This window comes from Hypanus sabinus, chromosome 6 (genome assembly GCF_030144855.1).
Source record: "Hypanus sabinus isolate sHypSab1 chromosome 6, sHypSab1.hap1, whole genome shotgun sequence".
Classification (NCBI taxonomy): Eukaryota; Metazoa; Chordata; class Chondrichthyes; order Myliobatiformes; family Dasyatidae; genus Hypanus; species Hypanus sabinus.
This window is the reverse complement of record NC_082711.1, coordinates 44,235,961-44,256,598: the sequence shown is the minus strand read 5'-3', so window position 1 is coordinate 44,256,598 and position 20,638 is coordinate 44,235,961. Positions and strand designations below refer to the sequence as shown.

Here is a 20,638-nt window from a genome sequence, read left to right as displayed (position 1 = left end):
GGGGCTTTGGGACTTGGTGATGATCTCAGCTTCCTTCAACTTGCACAAATGCTGCCGAACATCTTCCACTTCTGCAGGGGCCTGTCATCACAACCTCTCTCTGAACAGGGTGTCCTTGGTCACCCGGATAGGGACCAGTGCTCTTGGAACAACCCACATCAAATTTATCAGTGGAAAAGACACCCTCCAGCTTCAACATCTTCTCTACTAACCTGCTCTTCCCACCCACAGGAACTGTGGAGTCCTCGAAGTTGAATGACTCGGTGATCAACTTACCCCCATTTTCCAATAGTTTCTCCCTGGCTTGTCTCACAGGGACACTAGACATTACCATCACTGGGAACAGATCTCCAGGGACATCCTCTGCTTGAAGGTGACCTCCCTCTTCATAGTGTTCCTGAAATTAATGCCATGCTGCTCGGCTGTACAACTGAGGGCTACTGCAGTTCAGGCCTCACCAGTACCCCAGCAGGAAATTCCAACTTCCCCTCATGATCTTCCGGTGCGTCCACTAAGAGGGCCTCACCCTCAGGCATTCCGGGAAATTCAGGGTCCCCATCACTCTTGCTACTTCCCCAAGCCATCTAAGTGAATCACATAGCCCCTCATCTAAATTCGGTATGGGACCCAATGCAGCCATGTACTTCCTCAAAAGCAGCTCAAAGCACTAAGTGCACGGACAATGTTCCCAGAAAGCTCTTGCCAGCCTTCTCCTTGCAGGCCTCCATGAGCCTCCTCACAAGAGGAGTATTGGTCCCCACCAGAATTGAAATGCCGCCTGCCTCAGTGGGGTCCAGACAAACCAATACTAATGTATCAGGGACCTCAGACACTCCCACATTAGCCTCCAAGAACTCAAGTTTCACTAACAAATCAGGTCATGGCTATCTGGTCCACTCTTACCTGATCCACCTCAGCCGCCTAAATGGCCCGTCTGCACTACAAGCAATTTAGCTGTCTCTCTAGCCGAAAGATGTAGGCAGAAATTTCCTCCCTCTTCTTCGAAGCACTTTCTGAAACCCTGCCATGAGCTCCATTGGGCTTCCTGGTGTGCCAAAGGCATTTCCCAGTGCTCGCATGCAATCGGCCCTGGTTGCTAGGGGATACTGGGACCTGACGGCTCTCACCATGTCAGCATCCCACCTGCTCAATCTCTCAACCAATCCCTGTCACTTTACATCATCAGAGCACTGCCACTCATCTAACAACTGATAAGTCTGCTCCGCCCAAGTCTCATACTCCTCTTCCCCTTTAGGGGTGGGCATTATTCCAGAGAATAGGCGGAGCCTACCATAACTGGGACTTTGGCAAATAAATGGAAATTTTCCCAGGTCCAGAGTGGTACTTATGCAGAATTCTCACTCTTCCCTGGGGGCAGGGACTAATTAGACATTCCAAATCCCACCACTCCTTCCCCTCACTCCTCAGAATCGATAGAACCCTGCCTTTGAAGTCTCTGCCCCCAGTTATGGGAAACTTGACTTGTGATTAGCCCTGCTCCACTGCCACTACATCAATGCTTGTCTGCAATAAAACAAGGGCTGTGCCCGCCATGTTATCATACCTCCGCCCTGCAATTTTAACAGTACTTAAAACACACAACCTACTGGTTCAATGCTCAGGGCAATCGAACAACATCCAAGGAATCAATCCTAGACAAGCCCCCACAAATGTAACCCTTAGGTTCAGCCAGCTGCGTTAATCTAGCGGGGAAATAGCCTCTGGCCCAGCCAAACTTGAGAAATCTTGTTTCAGTGGATGTTGCATAATTCCCATTATAAATCAGTACCACAAAGTAACAAACAGTACACAAAATGCAATTAAACAATGGAGCTTTATAATTCTTAATTTGGCTATAGGGTTAGTAAAGAAAACAAAAACCAGAAGGGCCCATTTTAATGAAACAGTCTAATGCACACATTGGAGCTCACAGTTTTCCCTGTCTGTTCATTCTCCAACAATTTCCCCCAGGCGTCATTAACTCCTGACCCCATTCCAAGTCCACTCAGTCCTGCAGTCTACAATTTCCCTGTTCCGGCATCTTCTCTCTCTGTCTTCTCCCGGACAAAAGTGAGTGAATTATTCGCTCCCGGGCACACAAGAAAGAAAAATCCCCTCCCTTCATGGGACACCGCATATTCCAAAGCCCCCGTTATCTCTAGTCATAACCCAAACACAATGCTGCTAAAGAGAAACCATTACATTAGCAGTGAAAACTTTCCCAGAGTGTTACACTTAAAACAAAATTGCTTTCGCCATCAAGAGAAATAACCTAACAGAAATCAAATCCTTTCATATGTGTAACAATGTCAACAGGTCAACAGCAGATGCCACTCCATTGGCTCTTTACTCAACCCTGCAACATCTGTTTAGTGAAGATGCATACATCAGGATGCTTTTCATTGACTGCAACTCAGCATTCAGTTACTATCATCCCTTCAAAAATAATCAATAAGCTCCAAGATCTAGGCCTCAATACCTCCATGTGCATCTGAATCCTCAATTTCCTCACTTGCAGGCCCTGGTCAGTTCAGATTGGCAACAACATCTCCTCCACAATCACCCTCAGCACAGGTCCACTACAACCACAAGGGTATGTGCTTAGCCCCCTGCACTACTCACTTTATACTTCTGAGAGTGAGTCTAAGCACAGCTCCAATGCCATATCTATGTTTGCTGATGATAGTGGAACTTAAGGTGGTGACATATCAGCATTTAGAAGGGAGAATTAAAATCTGGCTAAGTGGTACCACAATAACAATGTCAGCAAGACTAAGGAGCTGATTTTTGACTTCAGAAGGAAGAAACTAGAGGTCCATGAGCCAGTCCTCATCAAGGGAATCCGAAGTGTACAGGGTCAGCAACTGTGCTTCAGTGTTATCATTTCAGAGGATCTGTCCTGGGCCCAGCACATCAGTGCCATTACAAAGAAAGCACAGCAGCACCTCCACTTTCTTACAAGTTTTCAAGGATTCAGCATGGCATCAAAAACTTTGTTGAACTTCTATAGATGTGCAATAGAGAGTATATTGCTAGTTGCTTCACAGCCTGTTTTCAAAACAGCAATAGCCTGGAATGGAAAAGCCTACAATAAGTAGTATTGAGAGCCCAGTCCATCAAAGGTAAAGCCCTCCCCACCATTGAGCACATCTACATGGTGCGCTGTTGCAGGCAAGCAGCATCGATCATCAAGGACCCCCACCATCCAGGTCATGCTCTCTTCTTGCTCTCTTCTCTTCTGGACATCAGTAAAATGTCCAGTCAAGATGGTACCCAGCTACAATGCTCCCTCAGTTGACATCTTACAGATAGCAAATCAAGATAGCTTTTTACTTCTTTTACATCTGTTTTTCACCTTAGATGTGTTTTTGGGTCTGTGATTCACAGTTTTGAGTTTGTTTGCGTGATCCAGCCCTTTGCTGGCTCCAAGAAGTTTCCAAGAAGCAAGTGTATATTTGGACGGCCTCAATGCAAAGAAACTTCAAGACTGGGCTTGAGCTGATGTCCAACTCTATTTCACCATTTAGAGTGTCCATTAATTGCCAATTGAAGCATCAAGGAAGATTGAGACATCGTGGCGGATGCAGAAGGCAAGCGAGAGTTTCAGCGCTGACTGCCTGCCTTTTAAACACTACAAGAGAAGGAGTCCATGAGCTGCCTATCACTGTGTGGTTCACTGTGGCAGATGGGTGGGCCTCTCTACCTCCCTTTCTTTCGATGAATATCAGTGATATTGTAGGATGGTATCATGGTTGTACGTTTATGGACTGCACTATTGCATTTATGGACCATGGATTTTTTCAGACTTATGCTTTTTATATTCTGTGTTCTTTTTAAACTGCTCGTTCCTTTTCTGTTTTGTTGTGTGATGGGAAGGTGTTTGGAGGTTGATGTTCTGTTAGTGTTCTGTTAGTTTGTGTGGAGGAAGGGTTGTTTTTTGGGTCAATGTTCTTGTTCCATTTGGTGCAGGGGGCGTGGTTGATGTTTCTTTCTGTAAAACTTTCATGTTCTTTTTTTGTTTTGTGGCTACCTGGAGAAATACTAATTTCAGAGTTGCATATGGGTACTTGCTTTGATAATAAATGAATAAATACAGGAGCCTCAGGACCCACACCACCAGAAGCAGTTGCTGCCCTCAGCCATCAGGTTCTTGAACCAGAGGGAATAACTTCACTTACCCCTACACTGAACTGTTCCCTCAATCTTACTCATTTTCAAGAACTGTTCACCTCATGTTATCAATATTTATTGTTTATTTATTTATTCTTTTCTTTGTACTTACTATAAATACCTCCAAGAAAATGAATCTCAGGGTTGTATATGGAGACATACATATACTTTGATAATAAATTTACTTTGAATTTTAATTAACTTTTGATTGCTATCAAATTTCCTTGCAGGTAAACCAAGATCAATATTGATTGAATCAGTCACAATGGCTCCTCCTACTCTACTAGAAATTAATTGTGTATGTACCTATGTGGAGAATTTTTTAAGAAGTCTGAAGAGGAGTAATTAGGAAACAAAATAGTTCTTTCAAAATAAATGGAATAGGATCATAAGACCATAAGATATAGAAGCAGAAGTAGGCTATTTGGCCCATCGAGTCTGCTCCACCATTCAATCATGGGCTGATCCAATTCTTCCAGTCATCCCCACTCCCCTGCCTTCTCCACATATCCTTTGATGCCCTGGCTAATCAAGAACCTATCTATCTCTGCCTTAAATGCATCCAATCACTTGGCCTCCACAACCACTCATGGCAACAAATTCCACACATTTACTACCCTCTGACTGAAGTAATTTCTCCGCATCTCAGTTCAAAATGGACGTCCTTCTATCCTGAAGTCGTGTTCTTTTATCCTAGACTCCCCTACCATGGGAAATAACTTTGCCATACTTAATCTGTTTAGTCCTTTTAACATTCACTAGACACTAGAACACTACAGCACAGTACAAGCCCTTCGTCCCTCGATGTTGCGCCGACACATATATTCCTAAACAAAGTTCTAAACCCACACTACCCTGTAACCCTCTATTTTTCTTTCATCCATGTGCCTGTCCAAGAGGCTCTTAAATACTCCTAACTTTTTATCCTCCACCACCATCCCTGGCAAGTCATTCCAGGCACCCACAAACTTCTGTGTAAAAAACTTACCCCAGATGTCTCCCCTAAACGTTCCTCCCTTAACTTTGTACATATGCCCTCTGGTGTTTGCTACTGGTGCCCTGGGAAACAGGTACTGATTATCCACCCTATCTATGCCTCTCATAATCTTGTAGATCTATATCAAGTCCCCTCTCATTCTTCTACACTCCAAAGTGAAAAGTCCCAGCTCTGCTAACCTTGCCTCATAAGATTTGTTTTCCAATCCAGGCAACATCCTGGTAAATCTCCTCTGCACCCTCTCCATAGCTTCTACATCCTTCCTATAATGTGACCAGAACTGAACACAATACTCTAAGTGCGGTCTCACCAGAGATTTGTAGAGCTGCAAATGACCTCTCTACTGTTGAACTCAATCCCCTTATTAACGAAGCCTAGCATCCCATAAGCCTTTCCATTTTGTCTGTTTTTATCCTTTTCCATAGCTATGCTGAAGCTAAGGGAGTTGTGGTCACTCTCACCAAAATGCTCCCCCACCAAGAGGTCTGTCACCTGACCAGGTTCATTACCCGGAACTAGATCCAGTATGGCCTCTCCTCTTGTCGGCTGGTCCACATGCTGTGTCAGGAATCCTTCTTGAACACACCTGACAAATTCAGCCCCATCTAACCCCCAGTCAATATGAGGGAAGTTGAAATCACCCATAACACCCTGTATTTCCTGCACCATCCTAAAATCTGCCTGCTTATCTGCTCCTTGGTGTCCTGAGGGCTATTTGGGGGCCTATAGACTACTCCCAGCACTGTGACTGACCCCTTCCTATTTCTGACTTCCACCCATACCTACTCAGTGGACACTCCCTCTGCAGCATCCTTGCTTTCTATAGCTGTGATACTATCCCTGACCAGTAATGCTACTCCCCCACCCCCCTTTTCTACCTCCCATCTTATTCCTTTTAAAACACCTAAATCCCGGCACCTGCATCAGCCAATTCCGCCCTTCCTCCAGCCAAGTTTCAGTAACGGCCACAACATTGTAGTTCCACATACTGATCCATGCTCTAAGTTCATCCCCTTTATTCCTAATACTCCTAGTGTTGAAATAGACACATTTCCACCCCTCTAACTGGCTACGTTTATGTGTTGTCCCCGCCTGTCCTTCCTCACCAGCTCAGAACACATAGCATCATGCCTTTGTCCTTCTACGCTAAGCTCTACACTCACATTCTGATTCCCACCACCCTAACCAAACTAATTTAACCCCTCACCAACAGCTCTACCAAACCTGCCCGCAAGGATATTGGTCCCTTCCCAGTTCAGGTGCAGCCCATCCTTTTAGTACAGGTCAGACCTTCCCCAGAAGAGATCCCAATGATCCAGAAATCTGAACCCCTGCCCCCTGCACCAACTCTTCAGCCACACATTCATATGCCATAACTTCCTGTTCCTACCTTCTCTGTCTCGTGGCACAGGCAGCAATCCTGAGAATACCACCCTTGAGGTCCTGCTTTTTAACTTCTTTTCTGACTCCCTAAATTCCTTCTTCAGGACCTTATCCCTACTCCTATCTATGTCATTGGTCCCTGACCAAGACATCTGGATCCTCACCCTCTCTCCTGAGAACACCGAGAACTCGATCCGAGATATCATGGACGCTGGCACTAAGGAGGCAACAGACCATCCGGGATTCTCAATCTCTCCCACAGAACCTCTTATCTGTCCCCCTAACTATCGAATCCTCTATCACTACTGCTCTCCTCTTTTCCCTCTTACCTTTCTGAGCTGAGGGTCTAATCTTGGTGCCACAGATGTGACCACTACAACTTGTCCCTGATAGATCATCCCCACCATCAGTATTCAAAACAGTATACTTATTGTTGATAGAAATGACCACAGGGGTGCTCTGCACTTTCCGTTTATTCCCCTTCCCTCTCCTGACAGTCACCCAGTTACCTGTCTCTTGACTTTTAGGGGAGACTGTTTTCCTGAAACTCCAATCTATTACTGCCCCTGCCTCCCGAATGATCTGAAGTTCATCCAGCTCCAGTTCCAGTTCCCTAACTCGGTTTGACAGGAGGTGTAGTCATCTGAGACAGTTGTGCTGTCCCTGACTTCCCACATCCTACAATCGGTGCACTGGACTGCCCTATCTACTGCCTCCATTACCAACTCTGAAGTTAATTAAATTAATTAAAGAAACTTACCCGACTTTACCTCCCTGGGAGCAGGCTCATCCTCCGCTTCTCCTCGCAAAAGCCTCTCGAGCCAAAGCCTCAAAGCTCCACTCCTTCACTGGCCGTACTCCACTGGCCACTCTGCTTGAGCTACCCCTCTTTTTATTTGTTTGAGCTTTTCAATTTTTGATTACCCAATCAAACTGCTTGGTCACCTGACCTTGATTGCCCAATCAGCTGCTTTCTGCTGAGTTTGAGCTATTCAAATCTTGATTGACTTGATTGCACAATCCAAGTGCCAAATCTGCCAAAACCTCTTGAGCCAAAGCCTCAAAGCTCCACTCCTTCACTGGCCCACTCACTCATTGGCCGCTCTCCACTCATTTAACATTCATTAACAACACATGAATCAAATTATGATGTTTATATGTTTGTTCTTATTATGTGGTAAGAAAAACATGGCAATGCTTCTCTTATGAAAATATTTTTATAGAATCAAAGTCATAATACACTTAATATTTAAGTTGTAATACATACTGTGAAATTTTCTGTAAAGAAGTATTAAGAAGCTGCATATCCAGCTGCTGGAGAAGAAGAAATAACTTCATTTGAACTTCAGCCTGAGGGTCTTCATCACCTTTCTTCACTTTTTCCAGTAAGCGCAGCATTGAGCTGTCCTCTCCTTCCACTGTAGCAAAACTTGGGCCTAGAATCTTTGCTATTGGATCTCTATTTGCTGAAGTGCAAAAAAAAGCATGATTAAGAATATATTTTTAATGAATTAATGCTACTACTAAATAATTTATTGCTCTGGTGTCCATTTGGGTACATGCAGCAGTTCACAAATACTGCAAACCATTGCTTTTGGTACAATAATAACATTATTCACTTTTTGCTAATTTATTGGATTCCCACAGTAGTATTTGAATTTCTAATCACACAAACAATTTCTGCAATAATGTAACATATAAATTAGCTATATTAAATGGCAACATATTCACAGCTGTGTAAGAAGTTGACCCTCCCCCCACTTTCTTACTTTGACTCCTCAACTTTTTTTCTCCAGTCCTGATGAAGGGTCTCAGCCAGCTGTGTTCTTTTCCATAGACTCTGCCTGGCCTGCTGAGTTCCTCCAGCATTGTGTGTGTGTTGCTTGGATTTCCAGTGTCTGCAGATTTTCTCTTGCTTGTAATTTTACTATCTCTGATTACTTAACAAGTAATTATTTAACAAAAAAATCACTGGGGAGGAATAAGCAGGTTTGGGTATGATGAGGTTTTCAAAGCCAAACCAAATAGAAAACATACAATTTTTGTGTGCTCAAACTCAAGCGGTAATAGAATATTACAACTAAGCAAAGTTTAACATTACAGATTATCCAGCAATCTCTGCTACATATTTTTGCATCAGACACAAATGAGTAAGCTCAGCTGTGGAGCCCTCTACGGTTGAACAGACTGCCTGATTTTAGAAATCGTTACTTCGACAAGGTGTAAACAAGTTCGTTGGACAAGCCTGTAAGAATCATTGATTTCAGGAGAAATACCATTAGATGAAGAGAGCAAAAACCAGCTAAAGTCATTATTATTAAACTGCAGTTAACTGATCATGGCTAGACTGTATAAAGCTAACTGAAGCTACTGCCATTATCTTACTTTGAGGCTTTGTTTATTAGGTGAACAGGAAAAATATGTAAGAATTACATTTTATAGCAAACTTCAGTAGAACTGTCTTTTCAGTAGCAAAGAGATAGGGGGCCCAAAGAAGTGAAACAATTATAATGAGAAGTTGCCATGGTGCTTTTAACTTAGCAAGATATCAAAGGTATATTTTTAGAGTCATTAATCAAAATTTGCTGACAAGCCAAGCAAAACAATGAGCAAAAGCTTGGCCAATGAGAAATGTTTGAAAAATATTATTAACTTAAGAAAAGATAGAGAAACAGTAAGGACATAAGGGAGGGAATTCCAAAGTTTAACACCTTGTCAGCTGAAGAAATCATAATGATCAAAGTTGGGAATGCTCAAAAAAAAAGTGAGGAGAAAGGATGGGGGTGCAGTTTTGAAGTATTGTAGTGCTGGAGAAGATAGAGTCATGGAGAAATTAGAGAACACAAAGAGACTTAAAAGGTCACAAAACTATTGCTTAACCAAAAGCCAATTTGGCCAGGAAATAAAAGGTTCTCTTCTTCAAAGAGCAGTAAAAGCAGAATGTTTGCAAATGCAGGGGAAGATTGAAAGGTAAGGATGTGAAAGGTTTCTATGGGTAGATAGGAATGCAGAGCTGTGGTTAAATTTACATCAGCCATGTTCTATTGAATAGATTCAAATTCATTTGTTTATGATATATAATTGAAATATATAGTGAAATATGTTGTTTGTGTTAACATCAAACACATTTCAGCGCCAAGATAGCATACCCACAATGTTCACCATAACACATGCAGCAACAACAGCAGCAAAGCAAGCCCATTTCCTCCCTCCCAACCACGGACACACTCACAGATACAGACAGTCCTCCAATCAAATGGTAAGCTGCCTCCAGGCCTCCAGTGAACTCGCAGCCTCCTTTTTCCAAGGACGGCCATGGCCCTCATACCTCCTACCTGCATGGTCCTCCAATCCTGAGACCCTCTGATCTGGGAAGCCTCTAGCCCTTGTCCTCACTGGTCTTCGTCTACACCACTTGCTAGCCCAACATCTATCCATGGATGTCCTTTTTCATACATTCATGTAATTGACCGTTAGGCATGGAACACAGAACAGCAGCATAGACATCAGCCTGACTTCTAACTCCTCCAACAATTCTGTCCCTAAACCCTAACCAGACCACTAACTTCCCTTTCTATCCTCAAAACCACCCCTATGAACCTGAAGCTATGTCTACACTACACTGGATAAATCCATGACCAAAGCTTTTTCTCTTTGTTTTACCCTCCGTCCACACTAAAACAGCGTTTTCATCCCCCGAAACCAGAGCTTTTCAGAAACGCTCTCCAAAGTGTGTAATTTTGAAAACGTCCACTTGGGCAGATCAGTGTGGACGGGGTAACCAGAGAAATCTGAAAACGCCGTCAGACGGCAGCGCATCATTTCATTGTTTTCTTGAACGCAACCTAACAATTTCAGAACAGACGACAACAAGACTGAAGCCAGAAGAGTTAGAAATGTACTCACCAAATACTTTGACCCATAACTTACTGAATAAATAAGTATACTCACTTTTTCCTGTTTTCTGTCCTTGCTTGTATGAAGGCGGTTTACCTATTTATGCAAGTACTTCTCTGACAATAAGTGTGTAACAGTCTAGTATCACATTGTATGGAAATACAAGGTAACACTGATGCAGACATGTTTTATACATTTAACAAGGTGCTTTATTAATGCAACAGAGTTAGTCAGTTTTTCAATGTTCGTCGTCAGCTGGTTCATACTGTCCGTGAACTCCCTGTTGGTTGCCTCCATATGCTCCAGTATGTTTTTTTTTCACTTCTAAGTCCTCCTGCACGAGAGCCAACAGCTGCCTGTCATTTAAGTTTTTCTAGTCTGTAACTACACAAACACACACTTTCATGGCGAGATTCAACACCAAACATGTCACTTGTATTCAGTAGATGTGTCCTGCGCATGCGTAGTAGGAGGAGATGCACCAAAAAATCCATTTCAATGTGGACAGAGATATCTTCGAAAACACATAGTGTGGACGCCTATCGTTTTCAAAATTAGCTGGTCTAGTGTGGATGTAGCATAACTAACAAGTAATTTTGAAAACGCCGGTAATACAAACAAGGACAGAAAACAGGGCAAAGTGAATATACTTATTTGTTCAGTAAGTTATGGGTCAAAGTATTTGATGAGTACACTTCTAACTCTTCTGAATTCAGTCTCGTTGCTGTCTGTCTGAAATTGTTAGGTTGCGTTCAAGAAAACAATGAAATGGCGTGCTGCCGTCTGACGGCATTTTCAGATTTCTCTGGTTACCCTGTCCACAATGATCTGCCCAAGCGGGCGTTTTCAAAACTACACACCTTGGAGAGCATTTCTGAAAAGCTCTGGTTTCGGGGGACGAAAACGCCGTTTTAGTGTGGACGGAGGGTAAAAACGAAGAGAAAAAGCTTCAGTTACAGATTTATCCGCTGTAGTGTGGATGTAGCCTAAGTTTCTTGAATAGCTTCTAATTTGTAAAATTGGAGGTAACTAGACTATTATATTAATAGTCTAATATAAATTAGACTATTACCAGCAAGTTTACTCAGGGTAGGACAGCCAGGAGAGTGAACTGCCAAATCAAAAAGAGCAAAATGTGTGGATGGGCTGAAATTGGGGTTAAGTGAGGCAAAGAAATGGAAATAAACAGGCAGTAAAAGACTATATATAGGCAAATTTCAGGTAACAAGAAATAATGGATTATGTTTGTCATAATCACATAGGATATTATAATACCTTGAACAATGACAAATGACCCACATGCCAAAAAAATCTATATTCTTTGGAGTTTAAAGGAATATGAGAAAGTGAGATGATTATATTGAATATACAAGATCCTTAGGGGTGTGGGCATGTTAGAGTAACCATCAAGGTGTTTCCACTAGTGAGAGAATCTTGAACAAGGTGGCATAGTTAAAAAATTAGGAGATAGGTCATTTAGGTCATTTAAAACTGAGGTGAACTGGAACAGAGAGAGTGGTGAATTTCTAAAATTCTCGACTCCAGGTGGTTATGAAGGCATTAGAAGTATTTAAACAGGAAATACTATAGATTATTTTTGAAAGATCAGGGAATTGAAGGTTATTGGCAAAGAATAGGAGGTAAGATCTGTGGTAGATCAGCTAAAATTATTTGGAATGGCAGGCAAGCTTGAGGGCCTGAATGGCTCCTCTTACTCCTACTTTCTTATTCTTCATGGGACCATTATCAAAGAAAACATGTTAAATAAAGATATGACATATGATCAATAGATTAGTCAAACCAGTAGGTTTTAAAGACTACCTTAAGGAAGAAGAGAAATAAAAAGTGTTTTTGGAGGCCATTGCAGAGAGGTAATGTTGCAGCTATATAGGAACCTGGTCAGACCCCACTTGGAGTACTGTGCTCATTTCTGGTCATATCACAATAGGAAGGACATGGAAACCATAGAAAGGGTGCAGAAGAGATTTACAAGGATGTTGCCTGAATTGGGGAGCATGCCTAATGAGAATAAGTTGAGTGAACTCGGCCTTTTCTCCTTGGAGTGACAGAGGAAGAGTGGTGACTTGATAGAGGTGTACAAGATAATATGAGGCATTGATTGTGTAGATAGTCAAAGCCTTTTCCCCAGGGCTGAAATGGCTAGCACGAGAGGGCATAGTTTTAAAGTGCTTGTAGGCAGGTACAGAGGAGATGTTGGGGTAAGTTTTTTTACGCAGAGAGTAGTAAGTGTGTGGAATGGGCTGCTGGTGGAGGCGGTGGAGACGGAAATGATAGGGTCTTTTAAGAGACTCCTGGATGGGTACATGGAGCTTAGAGAAATAGTGGGCTATGGGTAAAGCCTAGGTAGTTCTAAGGTGGGGACCTGTTCAGCACAGCTTTGAGGGCCGAAGGGCCTGTATTGTGCTGAATGTTATCTATGTTTCTACGTTTCTATCTATGTTATGACATATACATTTCTATCAACTGTGATCCGAAAACAAGAATGTGACATAATAATCAGTAATCACAGGAGTAATGATTGAATTGCTAAGAGTTTGGAGAGCCCAAGATTACAATTGTGGAAAATGGGAGGGAAGGGGAGAGGTCAGAAGATAATTGAAGCTAAAAGTAACAAATTAATGGATTCAGCATCACATGATCAGAGCCAGACCACAGGAGGCGATGAAGATTAACTTTAGGGGATGGAATTAATATAAACTTAGCTCAAAAGCAACAAGAATGTCAAGTCTATGAACATTACATGCAGTGACAATGAGAATGATAGAGTCAAAGACTACAAAGTGTAATTTATGAAAGGCATTGAAGAAAATGGCATTACTTTTTGCATGGTAACTGGAATTGATTGTCATCAGTGTTAATGTGGAACCTGATGATATTCTGATTTTATCACTGAAAGTACGTACACAAAAATGTCAAGAATGGCTTCTAGGGACAGTGTGGAAAAAGAAGCCATTCCAGAGGAATTACGGAGTATGATGTCATCAAATATCATGGAAGACTGTAGTGATCAAGAAGAATAAAAGCAGGGTGGCTTAAGTTGATCACAGTTCCACAAAAATGCATTTGTGTCTTTGGCCAGGACTATCTACATAAGTAGTAAACTGAGGGGTTCAATTTTGGAGTTACAACACATTTGATTTAAGGATTTGGGAGCCAACAACAAAATCCATAAATTTTGGACCAGAAAAAAAGAGTTGAAATGGAGGAGTAATGTATGAAGGGAGAGAAACTGCAGGAATGTACTAGTTCAGGACAATAACAAGGACAAGGAGGAACTATAAAGAAAAATGGAATTGGTGGGTTGGGAGGTGAGAGATAGGGTGAAATTATAGAGTCAGATGATCACAGTCTTAGTGATAAAGACTATAAACTTCCGGCATTTGCACTAGAAATGAGAGTCAAAGCTCAGAATTAATTTATTCTGTAAAGATCTCGGAATAATGACCATTCTTTGTTCAGAATAGCAAATTTCTATAGCATACTCAAAGAAGTATCCCTTGTTTATAGGGAACAACAGAGGATTCCAAACCAAAGGAGTAACCAGGACAAATGCAACTACTGCTTTTGAATGGGAACAAGAGTATCAACTGGTCTAACATTCTTAATCTAGAGGAGGAAATCAGTATCCGACCAAGGTCTTATCTATAACCTGAGGCTATACTAACAATTCTCGTATCTAAATTGTCTACAAATTGCTGTTCCATGATCTTGCCAACAAAACTGTTCAAATAGAAACATATCACTGCAGTAACATTAATATTCAAGAACATATCCCAGTAGCAGTGATGGAATAATGCATGTAGTTGCATCTAGGGGGTTCTTGAGCCCCAGTGGGCACACAACCCATTGGTTAATTTTTGACCTATTAATTTCTCCATTATCAGTTCTTTATGTTCCTCCTTGCTACTATATCCAGATTCTTTTAATACCTTCTACTATGAAGAGTAGTACAAAGTACATGTTTAATATTTGCAATACTGCAAGCCCAGGTTACATAACGGCTCACTTCCTGAGGACTGTCCTTAATAGATTGTAAGTCAGAAACAATCAATTTCTCAGTAAGAAAAAATCATAAATGGCAACATAACTTTACTTATTTGTGGCTGATCATTGCAGAAACAGCATTAAAAGAGCCAGAGCACTAGTATTGGCAATGAAATTCCAGCATTTTTCTCTACTGAAGTCAGAATTAGATGTTTTCCAGTACAGGTATTTTTGGTGTAAGTTATTCAATATTATTTTAAACTTTGAAGACTCTGTGACAAAAAACAATGATCAAATACAATTGATAGGTTTGTTTTCACAGAGACGTTGTTCATCACGGCCTGGTATGGAAACATCAATGTCCTTGAATGAAAAATCCTACAAAAAGTTGTGGATATGGCCCAATCCATCATGGGTAAGGCCCTCCCCACCATGAATCATTATTGTCGGATACCAGCATCCATCATCAAGGACCGCCCAGTATTCAGGTTATGCTCTCTTCTCACAGCTGCCGTGAGGAAGGTGGTACAGGAGCCTCAGTACTCACACCACCAGGTTCAGGGACAGTTATTACCCCCAGTAATCAGGTTCTTGAACCAAAGAGGATAACTTCACATGCCCCATCACTGAAATGTTCCCACAACCTATGGACTCGCTCAAGGACTCTTCATCTCATGTTCTCGATAGTTATTGCTTATTTATTTATTATTATTCTTTCCTCCTTTTTGTATTTGCAGTTTCTTGTCTTTTGCACACTGGTTGAATGCCCAAGTTGGTGCAGTCTTTTATTGATTCTATTATGGTTATTATTCTATTATGGATTTATTGAATATGTCTAAAAAATGAATCTCGGGGTTGTATATGGTGACATATTTGTATTTTGATAATAAATTTACTTTGAACTTTGAAGTTGTATCTATTTACAGGTGTAAGGGAGAATATGTGTAAGGATGGATTTCTACAATTTATATTTTCTGTAATCTAGATTGCCCCTGTATTTCTATGTTTCACATTATAATTTCTCTTGCTCTGTCCCTTAAGGACCCAAATTTACTTCTGTAACTATGCCTTTTTTATCTATAGAATATTTTACAATTCATTTCAGTTCAATTGTTAGCTTTTCCTCATGCGACATGTTGTCCTTTCACTGAATTCTCAGTCTTCAAATTTAAGGTAAGTGGCCTCTTCTTTTAATCCAATATTAACATAAATTACAGATGAACCCTTTTGCCTTACAGAGAGAAAAAATATTTGTTGCAATTATGAATTAATTTTGAAATATTTGCCATTCATTATCTACGTTCATATTTAATATCTAAATACTTTAGCCAATTCATTTCACCTACCCATGTAGCCTGCTTTGATCACATTTAAGACTTTAGTTTCAGACTTAAATAAATCAACCACAATATAAAATTCTATCATATGATATAAACACTTTCATATTTTACTTTACTGGAATATTAACTAATCTTGATGCTGCAAAAATACTAATTGGTTAGTTGACATTTAGTTCATGAAACTGTCCTCTATAGTTCAGGTTCAACTTTTGCTTGATTTTGATTTGTCTTATTACATGTACCTTTAGTTTTCTGACTTACAATCTGGTTGATGATACAAATACATTAGGAACCCATAATCTGCTCCCACTATTTACTATTCAGTATTGTTTCTTACTTCCACTAACCTGATCTTACACCTTGATTTTCAAAGCTTCCTTTTTTTTCCTGCTGGCTTATTCCATCATCTATTATCAAGGTTAATTTCCCCCTTCCCTCTTCCATTTTACTTAAAAGTGAAATTTCTTGTGATAATTAGTTATCAACCTTGGTCACTTTGCAACTACCTCAATGAAAAATAAGATTCATTTACTTTGATCTCTGCTACTAATTCATTAATTTTGCTATGAAGGTTAGTCCTAAAGATCCAGTTCCTTTAGCTTTACACTTCCTCCCACACTAATACACAATGCTTCATAATCCTTCAAAATGCTCCCAACCTAACAACCATATTACCAAGTTCTTTACTCTTCTATATAGGCTTTGAATTTCTCTTACTGGTATTTTAGTTACCCTTTCATTAATTTCCTCAGCTTCCTGTTGTAATTTTAAGAGCTATCTAGTATCATGTTTTTTTTCAATATATTGGAATACTAGGTCTCTACCCAGATAAAGTGGAACAAGCTCATAAGGAACACACACAAAATGCTGGTGGAATGCAGCAGGCCAAGCAGCATTTTGTGTGTGTTGCTTGCATTTCCAGCATCTGCAGATTTCCTCATGTTTGCCCACTCAGAAGGAGTACTTTCCTTTTTCCCTAGTATTGATGACCATGTCTCATAATGTAACCTCTAAACCCAGACCACTTCCACAGGTACGTATTTAATCTTCTGGTTTGTTTGTCATGCCAAATTGTAGATGAGGCAAAGAGCAAATTTGTAGTTCTGTATTTTAATTTTGACCCTAGCTCTACAAACTCTTCAGCATAGATTAGAATAGGCTCCTCCTCAGAGCAATATAAATAAATCCAGCTCCACCTCCCCAGAGATCTATTCCAGATATGAGGAGTTCTTTATCTTCAGAATATGTCAGAAATACAAATTTTAGAGCTCCTATTTACACATTCAGAAAATTAACTACCAGCTATGTAATGTTTCTTTTAACTCCACCCATGTGAATGACATCCTCGCTACTACACTGTCATAATCAATGTGTTCAACCATCCAGCAGACTTTCCCCTCTTGCATACACGAGGTGAAAGAGCAGTAACAGTTTAAGGTTAAAGGTTCTTGACCAATAACCAGATCTGTACCACGTCATGAACTTAAAAAGAGGGAGGCAGGAGCACTTTCAAGAACAAGGGTTAATCGCACAGTAGTGAAATACGCAAAGAAACAAAAATCTAATGGAAAATTAAAAACTATAGATGCTGAAAATAAATAGAAATAAATAGAAAATCTGGAAATCTAACAACCGGTTTATGTAGGATTTTCAACTTGAAACATTACCTTTGTTTTTGTTATTGCTTGACTTGAGTGTTTTGAGCATGCGTACATCTGTGTTGTATGACTCTGTAGCTCTGTCACCTAACTAATTCACCTGCTTTTACCTTGCTTATATTATTAACTCCCAGCTTTTCTAAAGGACCAATGATTAGTTGGTATGATTTCTTGTATTTTTTTTTCTTTTTGAAAACATTAGAGCTGTGAAATACATATCAAAATTGTGGTAAGTGCTCACAGATTAGGTTATTTGTTATATTAACATTTCTCTCTCTCCTAACACTGTGTAATCTGCTTACCTTCAACCAACTTTATAGTGAATGGCATATTTCTATCACCAAACCAAAAACTATCTGTATCTTCGGGCTTGAGAGAAAAAGGGGAACGTTATCAATGACTCAGTTCCTAAAACCCCCAAAAGACTTTCTAAGTCCTACACAGCACAATTTGGGAACATAACAATATATTCTCTGCACGTCTGGATGAGTTTAGTTCCAACAACTCTCAAAAAGTTCAACATCATATAAATCAAAGCAGCCTATTTGATTCACATTCCACCAAGAATGCCAAACATTTATTTACTCTGTCCAACATCATGACTAAGGAATGCACCATCTACAGAATCCACTACAGTTCCTCACCTAGGCTACTCTAATAGCACCTCTCAAAGTTATACCTACCACCAGGAACAAGAAAGCACGATAATTCCACAACCAGTCAGTTCTCCTCCAAGTCACACACCATCCAGTTTTAAAAAATACATCATTATTCCCACATGGAATTCCATCCCCAATAACATGGTGGGAGTACTTTTTAAAAATATTTTCTCAATTTTTACCTGCTCCAACATACTCTTCTCTTCTGTCCTTTTTAAGTACTTTGAAGGGATCACTCCCTTCACATCTTTGACTTGCTCTTGTCTCCACATTTTACACCTATCTTCCCACTCTGACCTCACTGTCTATGGAATCCTACACTTAAATTGAGGCCCAATGCCAGCTCAAGGAATACGCATTTTTGATTCGTACATGTACAAACTCAATATCAAATTCACCCACTTAAAAACTACTCACTTTGATTCATTGGAAGAGAGAGAATAGAGGATTTATAAATGGGAAGGGATTTCCTTGCCAGACTATACAATGTTACTGAGACTTTACTATATTAGCAAAATATTATAAAGTCAAACAACACACACGAGTGAATCTGCAGCTGCTGGAAATAAATAAAAACACAAAATGCTGGTAGAACTCAGCAGGCCAGACAGCATCTATGGAAGGAGGTAGTGACGACATTTCGGGCCGAAACCCTTCATCAGGAGTGAAGTAACATGGGATGGTGGAGAGGGGATAAGAAGTGGGGGGAGGGATGAAGTAGAGAGCTGGGAAGTGATAGGCTGGAGGGAAATGGGCTGGGGGAAGGTGGAGAATTATGGGAAATAAAAGAGAAAGAAAGGTAGGGCTGGGGGAGATTATAGTGAGGGGGGAAAAAACCTCTGTTGATAACCCTGCCCCCCTTACCCCCATCTACTATTTTAGTCTGGTTCTCTTTCTCTCTCTTTTCTCCCCCCTCACTATAATCTCCCCCCAGCCCTACCTTTCTTTCTCTTTTTTTCCCATAATTCTCCACCTTCCTCCTTGCCCATTTCCCTCCAGCCTATCACTTCCCAGCTCTCTACTTCATTCCTCTCCCCATTTCTTATCCCCTCTCCACCATCCCATGTTACTTCACTCCTGATGAAGGGTTTCGGCCTGAAATATCGTCGCTACCTCCTCCCGTAGATGCTGTCTGGTCTGCAGAGTTCTGCCAGCATTTTGTGTTTTTATAAAGTCAAACAAGCTTATTTGTCCCTTGAAGGCTACATTAGGGAAGGATGTAATAGAGAAATGGAGGTCACTTAAAGGTGAAATTTTGAGGGTACAGAATCTTTATGTTCCTGTTAGGTTGAAAGGAAAGGTTAAAAGTTTGAGAGAGCCATGGTTTTCAAGGGATATTGGAAACTTGGTTTGGAAAAAGAGAGAGAACTACAATAAATATAGGCGGCATGGAGTAAATGAGGTGCTCGAGGAATATAAAGAATGTAAAAAAAATATTAAGAAAGAAATTAGAAAAGCTAAAAGAAGATATGAGGTTGCTTTGACAGGTAAGGTGAAAATAAATCCAAAGGGTTTCTACAGTTATATTAATAGCAAAAGGATAGTGAGGGATAAAATTGGTCCCTTAGAGAATCAGAGTGGACAGCTATGTGTGGAGCCAAAAGAGATGGGGGAGATTTTGAACAATTTCTTTTCTTCGGTATTCACTAAGGAGAAGGATATTGAATTGTGTAAGGTCAGGGAAACAAGTAGGGTAGTTATGGAAACTATGATGATTAAAGAAGAGGAAGTACCGGTGTTTTTAAAGAATATAAAAGTAGATAAGTCTCCGGGTCCTGACAGGATATTCCCTAGGACCTTGAGAGAAATTAGTGTAGAAATAGCAGGGGCTCTGACAGAAATATTTCAAATGTCATTAGAAACGGGGATGGTGCCGGAGGATTGGCATATTGCTCACATGGTTCCATTGTTTAAAAAGGGTTCTAAGAGTAAGCCTAACAATTATAGGCCTATCAGTTTGACGTCAGTGGTGGGTAAATTAATGGAAAGTATTCTTAGAGATGGTATATATAATTATCTGGATAGACAGGGTCTGATTAGGAACAATCAACATGGGTTTTTGTGTGGGAGGTCATGTTTGACAAATCTAATTGAATTTTTTGAAGGGGTTATTAGGAAAGTTGACAAGGGTAAAGCAGTGGATGTTGTTTATATGGACTTCAGTAAGGCCTTTGACAAGGTTCCACATGGAAGGTTAATTAGGAAAGTTCAATCATTAGGTATTAATATTGAAGTAGTAAAATGGATTCAACAGTGGCTGGATGGGAGATGGCAGAGAGTAGTGGTGGATAACTGTTTGTCAGGTTGGAGGCCGGTGATTAGTGGTATGCCTCAGGGATCTGTACTGGGTCCAATGTTGTTTGTCATATACATTAATGATCTGGATGATGGGGTGGTAAATTGGATTAGAAAGTATGCAGATGATACTAAGAATGGTGGCATTGTGGATAATGAAGTAGGTTTTCAAAGCTTGCAGAGAGATTTAGGCCAGTTAGAAGAGTGGGCTGAAAGATGGCAGATGGAGTTTAT

The 20,638-nt window shown here is 40.6% G+C and overlaps 1 protein-coding gene across 7 annotated transcripts in view; it reads right to left on the bottom strand.

Annotated features, from left to right (window-relative positions):
- Positions 1–20,638, bottom strand: part of odad2 (outer dynein arm docking complex subunit 2) — a 204,490-nt gene that overhangs the window by 173,154 nt on the left and 10,698 nt on the right. For all 7 annotated transcript variants that reach the window (XM_059972023.1, XM_059972020.1, XM_059972025.1 and 4 more), the window contains one exon: positions 7,818–8,016. In XM_059972023.1, coding sequence (XP_059828006.1) covers positions 7,818–8,016 — 199 coding nt within the window. The remainder of the gene's footprint in view (positions 1–7,817; positions 8,017–20,638) is intronic.